At 35.1% G+C, this 15,725-nt stretch overlaps 1 protein-coding gene across 6 annotated transcripts in view; it reads right to left on the reverse strand.

Moving 5' to 3' along the window:
* Window positions 1–222: 222 nt before the first annotated feature.
* The window catches only part of DACH1 (dachshund family transcription factor 1), a 350,977-nt gene continuing 335,474 nt past the window's right edge, over window positions 223–15,725 (reverse strand). For 4 of the 6 annotated variants that reach the window (XM_050332379.1, XM_050332378.1, XM_050332376.1 and 1 more), the window contains one exon: window positions 223–3,041. In XM_050332379.1, the coding sequence (XP_050188336.1) occupies window positions 3,004–3,041 (38 nt within the window). In that variant the 3' untranslated portion in view covers window positions 223–3,003. The remainder of the gene's footprint in view (window positions 3,042–15,725) is intronic. The other 2 variants (XM_050332380.1, XM_050332377.1) reach the window with 1 other exon arrangement.

A 15,725-nucleotide genomic window follows, 5' to 3' on the forward strand; every position in this document is an offset into this window, starting at 1 on the left:
ATAACCACAGAGTGTGCTTTTATGATGTTTTTCACCACAGTAATTCATATTAGAGATAGAAGCAGTTGCATGTTAAATAAAATCATTCAGCATTGTTCTCCTTACATTACAAAGAGCTGACTTATGTTGTTTTTAGATGCCTCCCATTAGAAAGTAAATATTCCTCTGATGTTATACATTTCAGAAAATTTAATAAAGATGAACTGTAAATAAAGTCGCAGGGAGATTTCAGACAGTTTTATTAGCAGATTGTTGAAAAGAAAAGAAAATTAAATACAATAACAGTAAACGTGGTTCTCACATTGAAACCAGGCTCAAATAACTAGGCTACCATAGAAAAATTTCGAATTCTTGCATTATGATGTAAAAACAGATTTTTGTACAGATTTTGTACAACAAAATTCGTAATAACCTTTTTTCATTTTTAGAAAACTTTAAATATATAGATAAAAATAGACAATTTTCATAGGTCCTACATGAAGATGAGTATGTTCTGTTCCAAGGGCTTGCATAGAGCGCAAATGTGGTTATAATATAGAACAACTAGACATTAATATCTTTAAGATTACAAAAGCATATAAACAATAACATGAGCACAACTTTTCTTCATAATCTATGCAAAAAAACCCAAAACAAAACAAAACCCAAATCAAAAACCAAAAACAAAATAACAACCCAAAACCTGTGAACCTAAAGAGGGGCAAAAAAATTCAACTTACGGTAAAATCTCATGGTCTGTAATATTTACACTGTTTTTAGCAAGATTCTTTCTAAACATCCAGCTCATAAATTGGTTCCCCTTTAAAACTTAACATTTCTGTTTATGTACCAAGCCAAACACTGAGGCATTCCCAAAGGTCTTGAAAGAATATACTGTAAAACTACTAAACCTACTTACAGGTGACTCTATGCAAGGAGCAGAGCAATGGTGGATGCTACTACATATTTCAGTTGTAGGCTTTTAATTCTCTTTCAGATATGAATGATTCAAAAGCTTGCCACAAGTCCATCTAACTTTACAGTTGTTAACCCTTTAAAGACTGCATATGAAAAAACTGGAGTACAGAATCCCATATGTGTTTAAGCAACTGTGAAAATCATGAAAGAATCATGGTTAGAAAATAATATCACTACAAAGTATTAGCCAACAATATTTAATGAAAAATATTGCTCAATATTTCTTTAAAAAAATTACTGTGATGTGAAGTTGTATATACATCTTTCTATTGTTAAAAAAGGATTGTGGTGAAGTAAATATGAACTGCACAAAATAAATGTGTACCAGTATTGCAAGGAAGACCTACAAACTATAGAAGCTCAGTGCTAGAGTTTACAAAACGTTAGATTTTTTTTGACAAAATAATATTAATATCCAATCAGAACTACTTTTAAAGAAATATTTACTTTAAGTTAGGCATCTTAGACATTTAAGGTTTTGATATGTTTCCATGTAATAAATAATATTTTATATGCATAAAACATTAGATGAAGAAAGCATAATCACAAAACTTACAGTAATAGCACTGATTCACAAAATCAGTCTTTAAAGGGGTAACCCAAAAGTACGCAAAGCAAAGAACATAATTTTTAGTAATGTAATAAGCAGTGTGTTGCAGCTTACTTCCAGTTATCAGCACAAAGGTGAAAACACATATTGTAGCTTTCATAAAGACAGTGAAAGTAACACATAACCATCCATCCCTAAGACAAGGTGGGAGGGACAATAGACTTCAACTGTATCACTCAGTTCTACGTGGAATTGGACTGATACATCAAGTGTTTGTTAGGTTTTCTTTTTTTTAGCAACATTGACGCAATATGACATTAACATATAAAAATATTTCTGGCATTTGACTTGCTGCTCAGCCACAGTCCATTCTTAGAAGTGCACTAGTCAGGGCACTAACCAGAGCTCAATATACAAATAAAAGTGGCTGATACAGAATTCTGACTTGTTACCAGATGCTTAAGATCTCATTCAGTAATACTGTGACTCCAGGACAAATATTTACATGCCTGCATGCGTTAAAACTAGAAAGGTGTCTTTCTGACCAACAGGGTGACAAAACAATATTATCTAAAAGTTTCATTTCCTAAACTCTAGATTTCTACTGCATACATAATACCTTCCTTGTGTGATTTGTGTTATATACTGTACATGTGACCAACATTTTGATAAGAAGCAAAGTCTTTTATTTCATAAACCCCTGCCAGTTTACAATGAGAAATTATTATTATTATTTTTTTTAATTTATTTTATTTTAGGAAAAGAGACTTTGTGAACAGTAAAACAGTTTGTTTACATTCAGCATTTCTTTTCACTTACACAAAATTCCATTTCACTTAATGTAGTCTAACATATATGTGTTGGTCTCTTGGAAAGCATGTGGAAAAATTGTCTTTAGAAGAAAATTTACGATCATAGTTTGAAAACTGAATGTATCAATTTTTTCTTCTTTTTTTTTTTTTTTCCTTTTTTCCTTTTTTTTTCTTTCTTTCTTTCTTTTTTTTTTTTTTTTTTTTTTTTTTTTTAAGAATCCTCTTATGCCCTCTACAAGTTCATTTCTGAGCTGTCTTGCTGGTTTCGGTATGATATAACAGTCTGTAAGTGTAGTTGGACACCACTGGAAGGATCATTTGATGTGCTCAAATATAGAATCATCATCAGAGGAGAGAGTCTGCATTCCTTGAAAAAGGGAATAATCAGCCTTGTTCTGACCGCCTGTAATTTTGGATACAATAGTCCGGTGCAGAGACACAGATTTTCACTGTAAGAAGAGTGCTACTGTACATTTACAAACATTCTCTAGGTCTCTGGGTTGAGCCACAGGAGACAACCAAAGGAGGACACTCTTGTAGAATTCTTTACATTTTTGAAGAACATTGATAAATGAAGTTGAGGAAGTTGGCTTGAAAACGCTTTGTTTCCACATAACTCCTTATTAGCCAATGTCTTACTGCAACGTTCTTTACTGTAGAACACGTATTTTCAGCAGGAAAAATTCAATACATGACAGTAGTTTTCAAATAAAGTCTTCCATCTAAAATATGAAAGAGAAACATTTGATTTATATATTTATACTGCAATGAATCAAAAAGAGGAAAAACCCCATAAGATTTAATATCTCAGCAGAAGTAGTCATGCCATAAATCTGCAAAATTCCTCCTACAGTACTTTTTGTCTAAAATAAAAGAAAATCATAAAACCTGAACATCACCAATGTAATTTCATCCGACAGTGGTCAAATTAACTCAGTTTAAAATTACACACACTTTGCAATTTGTGAATACTGTAACAACTTCTGAAGCTTTAATGTATGCTGCACTCATATCAGTGCTAGGGCACTAGGAATGTAGGTGGAGCCTCTGTGGATGTGTTTTTACTGATATGCAAACTTAAGTGCATAGTGCTGAACAGCAATTATTTCCTTCATGGTTGCAGAGCAAAAAAATCTTCTTGCATGCAATCGTTAGTACTCCCATCACTAAAGGCACAGCTCATACTTTCTGATTTAGTGATGTTGTTAAATATACCATGTAATGTAACCATTGTGCACATTTGTAGTTATTTATATAGAACCCAGTATAGGATATTTAATCGGTATCAGTGAAGTATAGCCTCCTTCCCCCCATAAATGAGATTAACTGAACAATTACTATGTTAAAGATGTAAGCATGTTTCTCACAACATTTTTTCTACCCAAGTGAGGAGCATATATATAAGTGAGATATGTGCGATGGAGAGGAACATGAGCAACAATAAGCTCACCTAGCTAGTAACTGTTGATCTAGAAAAACTTGGAAAGAACATACTGCCATAACATATTTTCACCTAATTTATAAATACAAAGCAATCTTTTCTTCAGTGGGGACATGATCAAGTTATATGCATCTATTTTCATAGAAATACAGAGATTATTTTTTAAAGAACAGGAAACAGAAAACTTCTTAGTTTTCTGACTTCTATGATAGAAAGTGTTGTTCCCATGTGAGCAAAGCACATTATGAAGTATATTTAACCTCTACAGTGCATAATTGCTAAACACTACTTATATTTTAGAATCAATGCATTTACAAGTTGTATCTCAGCTTTTAAAATCTGCATGAAACTCTTCTTCAGATCCAAGTGAATTCAGCAATTATTTCTCAGATTTCAGAGGGTTTCGTTTCTGTTTTGGTTTTCTTAGTCTAACCTTTTTATTACAAATCAGTCTCTAAAATTCTTATTAGATATACAGGAAAACAATTGTGTGAGATAAACCTTTACAAATGAATTCTGAAATTTTTTTAATGCTTGGCTATCATTGAAACTTCACTTTCATGAGCTTACTGTAACTGTTGAGAGAAAGTAAAGTTTAAGTTGAAAGTAGACAGAAGTGCACCACATACAACTGTAGAAATTCATCCCTTCTGCACACCTCTTTCCAGTTCTATCAGAACCGTTGGAGAAAAAAGAGATTGTAGAATCGCTCTGCTGCAGTGATTCTTGTCTAATGTCCCTCTGTTTTCCCTTTCCCAGCTCTAGTTTTCTTTTGCCAGCTTCTGGGGCGTATGCCGTTTTGCTACTTTCTTCTTGTTTTTACACTTTTCTGCCCTTTTCCTCTACTTTTTTTGTGTTCATAACTTTTTTGCCTTTTTTTTTTTTCTTTTTTTTTTGGCAGAGTGGATCATCACTTTCCCACACTTAAAAGTGAAAGGGCTTCCACTCAGAACCACTTTTTTACATTGAAGAGATATGAAAAGAAATTGAGTAAGGCCTTAACTTTAAAACTTCTTTATTTTTATTTGAAGCATAGAGAGCAATGAAAATGCTTATGGGAATTCAGGAGAGAAAGAAGGAACCTCTGAAATGGAGCTTGGTAAAACTGAAGGTCTGGAAAACTATCTCCAAAGAAAACCTGCATCAAGTACAGGATAGCCAGAGATACTACTTGCTACATTTCCATATAATTCTCCCAAACATATTGAATAAACACAATAAACATTTACAGTACTAAAGCTTTCTGGATATCTCTGTAGGAGTATTACTCTGGATATATACCACCACTTTGGCTATCCTGAATGTGTGCTTGCTAACGAGCGCTATCCATAATTCCCACACCTAAACATTCCAATAGCCTACAGTCAGTAATGTATTTTATTTTACTTTACTGTCTCCACTTACCTTTTAAAATGAAATATTTACTAAAACATATTTTCAATTAAAAATACAACTGCAGAGAGCAGAATCCTTGTAGCAGCCAACAAGAGATGAACAGTTCTACAGTTTCAAAAGTCAGCTCTATTGAATACTGCTAAATGATCCAACCTGGCAGTGAAGTCAAAAGGAGATTTTTCATTTTTAAAGGAAAACACATTCAGATCCTATAGTCTGTATTCACAGGCAATGAGTAAGAATAGAAATGGGCAACTTTATGAAGCATCTTCATTATAAAGTGAAAGGACACTTGTTTTTTATGTAAGTTCTCTTCAACATCTTCATTAACAACTTGGCTGTGAGACTCGAAGGAATACTAGGGTTGCCGACCACACTAAACCGGGAGGAGTTGTCGTCCCCTTCAACAGCAGAGAGACCCTGCAGAGAACTTGACAAATTAAAGAGATGGGTAATCAGCAACTGTGTGAAGTTTAACAAGGACAAGTGCCGTATTCTGCACCTGGGATGGAGCTACCCTGTTTTTGTGTATAGACTGAGGAACAAGAGGTTGAAGAGCAGTGCTTCAGAAAGGGACCTGGGGGTCCTGGTTGATGGCAAGTTGAATCTGAGTCAGCAGTGCCCTGGCAGCCAGGAGGACCAACCCTGTCCTGGGGGGCATCAGGCACATCATTGCCAGCTGGCTGAGAGAGGGGATTATCCTGTTCTGCTCTGCACTGGGGCAGCCTCAAATTGAATATTGTGTGCAATTTTGGGCACTGTAATATAGGAAGCATATTAAGCTATTAGAAAGTGTCCAAAGGAGGGCAACGAGGATGGTAAAGGGCCTTGAGGGAAAGCCATATGATGAGCTGCTGTGGTCACTTGGTCTGTTCAGCCTGAAGAAGAGGAGACTGAGGGGAGACCTCATTGCAAGTCTACAACTTCTTCAAAAAGGGAGGAGGAGAGGCAGGTACAGATCTCTTCACTTTCATGATCAGTGACACAATTTGAGGAAATGGCATGAAGCTGAGTTAGGGGAGGTTTAGGCTGGATATCAGGAAAAGATTTTTCACCCAGAGGGTGGTTGAGCACTGGAACAGGGTCCCCAGGGAAGTGGTCACAACACCAAGCCTGTCTGAGTTCAATAAGCATTTGGACAACACTTTCAGGCAAATGGTGTGACTCTTGGGATGTCCTGCACAGGACCAGGAGCTGGACTTGATGATCCTTATGGGTTGCTTCAAACTTGGTATATTCTATGATTCTATGATTCTATTTATGATGAATACATGAAACAAGTATAAATCTTCCTGTTCTTCAAACAACTATATGATGGACAATCAAAAGTGAAATTAAATCATCTGTACTGATAATAGACTTAAAATGTCTTATATGAACTCAGTAGATGATCCAATATCATTGCTAATCTTATTATAAAGCAAATATATTCTCTATTAGCATGTTTAACTAATTCCCCTATCATATGGGAAAATCCAGCACTTGACTTTAAAATAAATCCTTCCATGTTATGATATAGATAAAGCAATTCCATGATTAAGTAATACTTACAATTAATTCAAAAATTGCTAAGAATTGTAAAATGTTTTATTTATTTTCTCAATATTAGTTGTGAAAAAATGAGGTGCAAAATGAATACCCTTTTTAAAAGAACCCATTATACCCACACAGAAAAAAAAAAATCAATCTATCTGTGGAACTGCTCGTCACCCTCTCATATAATGCATTTGGGAGAAGATAGAGAAATAATTTCTTTAGGCTGTATACTTTTGTTCCTGCACGCTCCTGTGTGTGGCTGAGAAGTTCGTGTAGCCACTCATGAAGAATGTGCAACAGGTGAATAGCACTGCACTTCAGAAGTGCAAAGACTTCAAACTGTGCTAAGAAAAACAGGTAACTCACAACTCTGCAGGGGAACGACAACCTCGCATCACAATGTGGTGACAAAATACAATACCTATATCTGATTGCTATCTCTTTCCGTTGGAGACTACTATTACCTTCTTCCTATCCATTTCTCTCCCTATTCTCAGTGTTCTGAGGTTCTTCCAAAATGACAGGAACTTCTCAATGTTGTTGTCAAAGCCACCAGAATCACTTTGCCTCTAGGTGTAGCCAGAGCTCCTATCTGAATACAAGTGGAGCACTGCCACTGATAGGCCTTTAATGATTTCAAGGTTAAAATCACAAGCAAAACCTACAAATCTTGAGAGTGATCAGTAAATCAAGCAACTCATCCTTTATAAGCCAATGTGAAAATGCCACTACTCCTAAATCCCAAATCATGAGCATGCCTCTGCCTCCTGCCTCCCGATCAGCTTTTTTTTTAACAGCTACATATGCCTGTTGCATTTCTTTCTATTGCTAACAAATGCAGAATTTGTCTATCAGCATAAAAACAATTTTATGTAAAACAAAGATGGAATATATTAGTCACAGAAACATATGCATACAAACATATACTACGCAAACACACACAACATTCTCTAAGGATGTTTACAATACTGGGGTATATTTTTAGCCTGCTGAAAACTGTTGATCTGTGGTGAAGTTTCCCAAATTTACATAGTGCTATATACAACATAAATACATAAAACTTACTTTCACTCTTAGGAAGTCAAGCAAAAACACAAATTGGGAAAATTAGAACTGTGCCTGATTAGCAGATTGTCATCTGTTTTAATTGCTCTTTTGCAAATGGCAGTGTTCAGCGAGATCACACAAGCTCATGCTAGTAACTCAAACTGAAAATGCCACTACTCCTAAACATCATTTGTTTTTGTCTGTGGATTGATATGACAGAAATTCTAGCCAGAGTGAGGGAGTATTTTTTTTTCAGATCAACTCTTTTTAATTAAGACTCATTTTGAGGTTTTTGAATGAACATGCACAAATAGTTAAAAGGTCATAAATGTTATAAAAACAAACAAATGGAACTGACATAAAAGTTTGCAATGCTGAAACAAATCATATGCCTCAAAATGCATTCCCACAGAGATGTCATCTGGGCAATGATTCACATTAGTGTTCTGTGGGCAGCTTGTAGCAAGTATCTCTATGGGCTCAACATTTTCTGAGGTAAAAACAGAAGCCCACTCAAATATTATTCGTTTTAATATGCGACCCTGTAAACTGATAAAAATGTAATATGAAATGTTAAGTCTTCAGCTGCAAACTAAATAAGTCATCCATTAGATGGTAATGCGTGTATTTCTGCCACTCAGTGCGAGTCACACTGGGGTTGTTTGCCATCCAAAACATCATATTTTACTTTGCATTCTCAGAGCTGCTTTAAAAATAAATGTAACAACAGTGATCATCATGACTATCATACTGAAGTCTTCAGTTTACGAAAAATCTGCAAATCAACATCCAAGGTGTGGTGTCACATTTAAATTCAGTCACTTGCTATCATACAAAAGCCTACTGAGGAAAACTCTCCTTAGGGATAGGATAAAGTGCCAGCCTATGGTCCAAGAATCTTTGTATCACCATAGCCACAATTTTAGTCACCAGAGTTCCTAACTACAGTTAATATAATTTTGTCAAATATGCACAGGCTGGTGATAGAAGCTGATTTTCACTCAAAGTGGGTCTTAAGGGTATTTGAGTAGTGTATCTATTCATCTCTGTGCTTTCAAAGAACACCTGCTTTAGGTTGATATGCCTCTTGTTAGTAAGAACTAAACAAGTGAAGACAAGAATTTTACTCCCAACTATGACTCTGAATTTTTCTGTGATTTCATTTTTCTTTTTCTTTTTTGCCTGTTTTCCTCTTTTCTCTCTCAAACTTTCTCTGTTTCTTTCCTTTCTCTTTTTAGGTAACAGAGATTTCATGTACTGATGGTTTCTCAGTCTCTTTTCTTGTTCTTAGGTAGATCTAACACCAGTGTTAGCTGAGATCTCTAAGGATTATGGTAGCCCAAATAACAAAAAACTCCAACAACATCAACCAAAAAAACACACATGCATACTTGTTTAATGGAAATTAAAGGTTCTGTACTCATAAAAATCCATTTGAACACCATCTCTACGGCTGGTGATGGAGCTGACCTTAACTTAAAAGCCCTCTTCTAAAATCACTTTACAACACAAAATCCACAGGACTAGCCCATGTACTCTTAAAGACAGCAGAGACTTCGTACTGAAATTAAGTATATGCACACTATTGCCAGCTCTCCAATCATTAAAAACTGCTAACTAAATTCAGTTAAAACACATAAAATATTTTTGACATTAAATGAGACTACTTATATCCAAATAAAAGCAAAGCTGCTCCCTTTTAACTAAATAACATAATGAACTGTGTTTCCTGTTAGGAAGTAGCTTTATTGAAAATGGCAACTATTTTCTCAGAAGTTATTTCACGGCACCTGTAATCTTAATGAGGTTTGTCCCTTTCAAAGAACAGTTGTACGTGCATGCCCGAATGCACACAACCTCTTCAGCCCAGAGCTGATAAATGCATCTGCAAGCCATAGCTCAAGCACATTTAAATTATATAACTGGTTGGTTTATTTGTTTTAATAAGATGGAGCAAATGTGAATCACAGTGTACTTCTAACCTCTCATTCAAGCTGATGTTTTAATCATTTGGAGGAAGAGAAAACAAAACAAAAGAAAGGGATGGCAAACTGGTAATGATTAATATGATATTTGATAAGACAGCAATGGGAAGTCAAAATAAAAGCAAGCATATTGTGACAGATGGAAGGGATCTTAGTCAAGTTGTAACCCTTCTTTGAAAAACTTAAAGGAAGCAACTAATTAAGGATGAAATATATTTTTGTATACTCTTCTTATATTTCATTCAAAATTGAGACATAAGAGGATTTATTTTCCACTGAAGATGGAAGATAAAAATGGGAGTCTAACTTTTTAATGATGGGAAAATCATTTATGATGAGCTTGAGTCTTTTTCAGAGTTTGTAGTGTGATTGAAAAGAAAAAGCCCAGGTTTTGTAATATCCAATCATGAAATCAACTGAAAGTAACTTTCTGTAATTTTCCTGATAAAATGTAAAATATTATGTTGTGAAGGGAAAAAGACTCTACCCAGTGTCTGAGAATAATCAGAACACTGAAGCTGTACAACTCAGCACTGAAAAGGAGGGACAGAGTGATCTATACTGTCCTGACATTGTTACTGACAGCAAAAGTAGTTCATGTGTTGGGAAATATGAATGGATCCACTACCCTCTTCCCTAGCAGAATGAGAGCTGAGTACAGGAGATGCAGGAAAGCAGGCTCAACACTGAGGCTTTGAAATTTAAGCAATTTGTTCTTTAAAAAAAGTGCTTATCCAGTTTTTATGCAAAGATGGGTGATTTCACACTGCATGTTCAATAAACTCATGCAAATATGAAGTATGTAAACATATTTGGCCAAACACTATCCCAGTTTGCCCTTTGTGTAACACCAATAAATTAGCTTCAAATTTGCATATTGTTATTAATCATACACCTTTCATTTCTCTACTTAACATTCATGTACAAATATATTTGTGTTAATACTCAGTGCAAATATTCAGGAAACTGAGATGTCCAGGTGTTTCTTTTTAAAACAGTAATTTATACATAGGAGATTTTAATTCCAATTAAAGACATAAAACTAAACTATGGATATGTAAAAAAGAGCATCTAAACACCTTTTTTTTTTTTTTGCAGTTTTTTTAAACATTTATCTATCTTCTTTTAGTAATTTTATCATGTGTTTTAATCACTAATATAGGTTTTCATTATACCCCTGACTACCTTGGGAGTAAGCTAAAGGTCAGCAATTTGGTCTTCAGTAAACTAAGAAAACAGTCGAGCACCAGAATATGTCACCTTCCATTATTTAAAGATCATCTAGAACACACAGAACTTGCCATTTTGAGGACTGAAAAGATTGAACTGGCAAGGTGAGAAATTGTTTGAAAGAGATAGATTTTTTCTTAAAAAAAAATTCACACTGTCTTTTCTTGTTGCCTTACAAACTTAGCAACCCTTTCTCTATTTGTATAAACAGAACAAGCACATATCCAAAAAAAGACTACAGAACTGATTACTTAGAGGCACTGAACCTGAGTCACTAAGGCATTGTATTGTATCACCTTATGTTGGTTAAAAAAACCCCAGTAATAATAAAAAAGAGACACTAAACAAAACCCTTTCAACTGAAGAATCATGTGGAAAAGTTATTAAAGAGTGAAGTCACAGCTAAATACAATCAGCTTGTAAGCTTCCACAGCTCATTGTGTTCAGTGCTGTTTGTAACACAGTGTGGATAATTTTGGTGCCAAACAATCTGTGCTGTATTAAACAGTTTTAAGTTCTGCAAAAAGGTGTGCTTTATATGCTACTGTTATTTCCAGAAACAAAATCAACTTTTTAGTATCAGCAAGCAGCCTTGTCTCTGATAGCATAAAACCAAAATGGAGTTAAATATTGGAATGTGGTTTCTGCCTGATACCTTCTTTTCCTTTGTTCTTGTTGTTTGTTTGGGGTGGGGTTTTTTGTTGGTGTGTGTTTTGGTTTTGGTTTTTTTAGATTGTAAAGTCTTGATGGAAACAGGAATTACTATTCATCTTCTTAGTCTGATTTGTCTTCCACTTCTTTGACTTCTCTCCATTTTGCCTCCTTTTTTAATGCCTTGCCCAAATGATCACTTTTTTATGCTGAATATCACCATCAAAGTAATCTTACATAAAAGATATCAGTCATAAAGTTAAGCTTCAAAAAGGCTTAAAAAATTATTACTTCCGTTTCTGGAGAGAAAAGTGGTCATGAAATGAAATTGGAACAAAATACAATAGATCAGGGTTTGTGAGCTTTCAGCAGTTTTTGCTTCTGAGTTGAGGCCAAATTACAGAAAATATCTATGAAAAGCACTTATAAGTCAGTAGTTCTTTAGAACTATCCTCCACATACAAACAGAAGAGAAACACACAAACAAATTCTTTCCATCACTTAACTAGAAGCTAATACTATTAGCAGGATACATGTGTATAAAACTACAGATCACATAATAAAGTGTGAATTAATAAAGATCTTTTATCCAAGTCTCAGAAAGTAACACGGCTCTTGATTTTTCTACTAGGAATAGTTGTGGTCATGGTTGGCACTATCCATCACCAGACAGTGTGATGTTAATTTGTTTCAGTGCATACAAATAATTTATGAAGACGAGCTTTTCTAAAGTTTTAAAACACAAGAAAACACTTAGATTTAATACCTATTCCTAGGCAGAGCACCTCTTCTGATTCACAGAAGAAGCAATTTCACCCTTTTGTACAAGCTGTTTCTTTTCTAAACAAGTAATTTGAATTTGATGTTACCTAAGTAACTGAAAGGTAGACTAGTGTTTTGCTGTTTTCAGATTACATTTAAACCCTTCAATTAATACAAGAGTATGTAACTGAGATGTCATTTGAAATGCTGCAAAGTTTACTGGAAAACAGAGGCCATTTAAAGAAAGCTATGTTAACCTGCATGCATCAGTTCTGGAATATGTGAATCTTTCTCTAATATCAGTATCATATTAGCACCACAGTTCAATACACAGCCACCCTTGTTCTCATCTGTGTGCTAAAACAGAATAACAGCCCAATGCAAAACATGAAGAAATAGTCACATGCAGAACAGGAAGGAATGAGGCTGTAAAATAGATACATCACACACCACCAAGCTTATGGAAAATCTATTAAGGATGCATGGAATGTCAAAACATATGTAATGTAACCTTTCTGCTTTTAGATATTTCACATGAAAGCAAGCTTAAGGAAGACAACGGCACCAACCAGTCAGCTCCAGAGCAAGATTCAAGGCAATAGAAATGAAACCAGAAGTCATGCCCTAGGAAATGAGCTATGAACTGAAGTCACACATAATCCTTGTTGCCAGACAGAAATAGAAATGGACCTTAATAAAGTTCCCAGGGCTTAGCATGAGAGGCACAACTACAAAAGTGAAAAAAAAAATTGGCTTATGTTAAATCTGAGGAAGACTTCAAGCTGAAAAACACATATGGGGTCTAACCTAGTAGTTAGCTATGAAGCAGTACTTAAGTAATGTTCCTTTAATGAATGAAAAATAATAGCATTTGAGATTAAAATGAAACTCTGCTTCTGTGACAAGTGCTAATGCTGGCCCAGGTAGGTTGCTTTTCAATTCATAATTCATACCAGTTCCCCTAACTGACTGTAAACTTCCATCTTGAACACATCTTTATAGATGTATTGCAGTACTGCAGTGACAAGCCAACCTTCCCCATTCCCTCGCAGTGGTAACATAATTTGAGACAGGTACTTCAAAATGATCGTTCTATCCTCTCAGGAAAAACTCAATTACCCTTAGAGCCAGGTGGTTTAAATTTGGCACCACTCTAGTGTCTTTGCCAACAGAGATTCCTCAGAAAAAACAGCATGTCATGACAGACTGTGTCCTGGATGCACCCCACTACAGAAATCCCAGACCATATGGAAGCAGCACACTTTCCCAGAGAGAACTTAACACCACAGTCCATCATCAAATAGTAAGCAGGAGAAAAGAAAATGGCAAACTAAATTAAACCACAGAGCAGTCTTACCCAGTGACTTTGGGATCAAGTGACTACCTTGGAGTCAGAAGCAATGACCTGTGCAAAACATCTGAAGTGCGAAATTTTCTTGCCTCAAAGTCTGATTTTCTCAAGCCAGAGGAAATGAAAAATGTTATTTCCTGGTTGCTTTTACTCTTCTTCCCCCGCATCCTCCACCCCCAGACCTCATCCTCTGCCTCAGTTTTCCATTTACACTGTTACTTTTCAATAGCAACACATTAATGGCATAGTACAAGTCAGTCACTTGCAAGACATCCCCCAGAACAGTGTTTAAGATGTTGGTTACCCATGCTCAAGGTGAGCTTAGTATGGAATAATTTCAGAACAGGTTACTAGTATAATATAAAGAATTGAGTCAACAACATGGAAATAAAATTAATTGATTTGCTTATCATAGAAAAGCAACTGCTATACCTTATTTACCCTAAATAATAGTAAGAGACACAAACCAGATTTATTGTAGGAACTCAGCTCTGATGTAGTCTTCTAAGATGATGGATGTATTTAAATGGGCTACAAGATTATATTTCTGATATGAAAGCCTGCAAATGCAGATTTTAAAGCCCATCTAGTACTAAGTAGAATTTAGCAGATTTTAGTAGAAAGAGAGGCAAGAACTGAGTATATATCCCGAATATACTTATTAAATATCTGGTCTGGTAATATAGACTTGGCTATAAAGTTAATTTTAGCTGGAAAATCTATGAAAGTCAAAGGTTTTGCAAGAATATGCAAAAACCAACAGGGAAACTTTATAAAATGAGGATTCTTCTGTGCACTGAATGTTTAAGATCAAACTCTGGAACTATTGCCCATTTGGAACTGGAATAGAACTGATATTTGTATGTTTTAATAGTGTTTTAGCCTTTCAATATTTTAGCATTGGGAACCAGATTGCATCGGACGGCATAGTAACTGCAGCGATAGCGACTGTGATTGTCATAACAAATTTGATGGCAAGGTTGAAAATGGAACTGATCCTCCAGTCAGTGATACCATTTTTATGATGCTTCCAGTATTTCCAGTGAAGACAAGGAGTCTGATCCAACAGCAGTATTTTACGTTCAATTCATCAATGGCTTACAGTGTATACCTTTGAGTCGAAACATAAAACTAAAAATGAGAGCAAATGATTGCTGCTTTTTATTTTATGTTTGTATTCAATATAGCTTGATTACTTGAAAGGAGTTGTAGCCAGCATATTGCACCATGAAACAATATCATGAAAAATACATGTCTTTTAATGCAAGGGTTGCACCGACAGTTTGTCACAGGCAAAATCTGCAGAATCAACACAGAGACAAAATAAACAAGTCAAAACTTGAATTATCTAATACTGCATTGTATATTTTCAACAATCTGTATTCTAATTTCATGCACATAAACCAGCACTGTAAATTTTTTGTCCTGACTTCATAACACTTTGTTTCCAAGGCCAGCTGTAGCACATTGTGATCCATCCTTCCTAACATCCACGACAAAACACACTATTATGCTATTGCTGCTTTTCCTAAGCTATTAGAGGTTGGATCACTTTTTAAAAATAAGGCTGACAAGAATATAATAGAAAAAATGTTTTAGCATTACTGATACACACTTTGTGTTTCTCAACTAGGAAAAACAAAATGACATCAAATTATCATTATATATGCTGCTGTCTCCCAGGATGTCCTTCAGGTGTTACAGGACCCTACGATGAGCAAAAGCTAAAGACATCTTTTTAGAGTTAGCAGTCTATTCTATAGAATAGATTTTCCTCTTTACAAGCCAGCTGGCAGTTCACTGGAAGAATACTTAATATAGATCTGTGCTGACAGCAAATTTTAGCTTAGATAGAATGTGATGCACTCTAAGTATTCCTTCCAAATGTGTTAATTTTAGTTTCACTTCCTTAATACTTACTTTTCTTAGCTTTTTTTCTTTCATAGGAACTTGAGATACTAATAGAGATGGGTCAAGTTCCACATCAAATCCATGGGAAAGCCAAATG

Source organism: Myiozetetes cayanensis, unplaced genomic scaffold (assembly GCF_022539395.1).
Source record: "Myiozetetes cayanensis isolate MyiCay16 unplaced genomic scaffold, myiCay2020 scf5-8, whole genome shotgun sequence".
Classification (NCBI taxonomy): domain Eukaryota; kingdom Metazoa; phylum Chordata; class Aves; order Passeriformes; family Tyrannidae; genus Myiozetetes; species Myiozetetes cayanensis.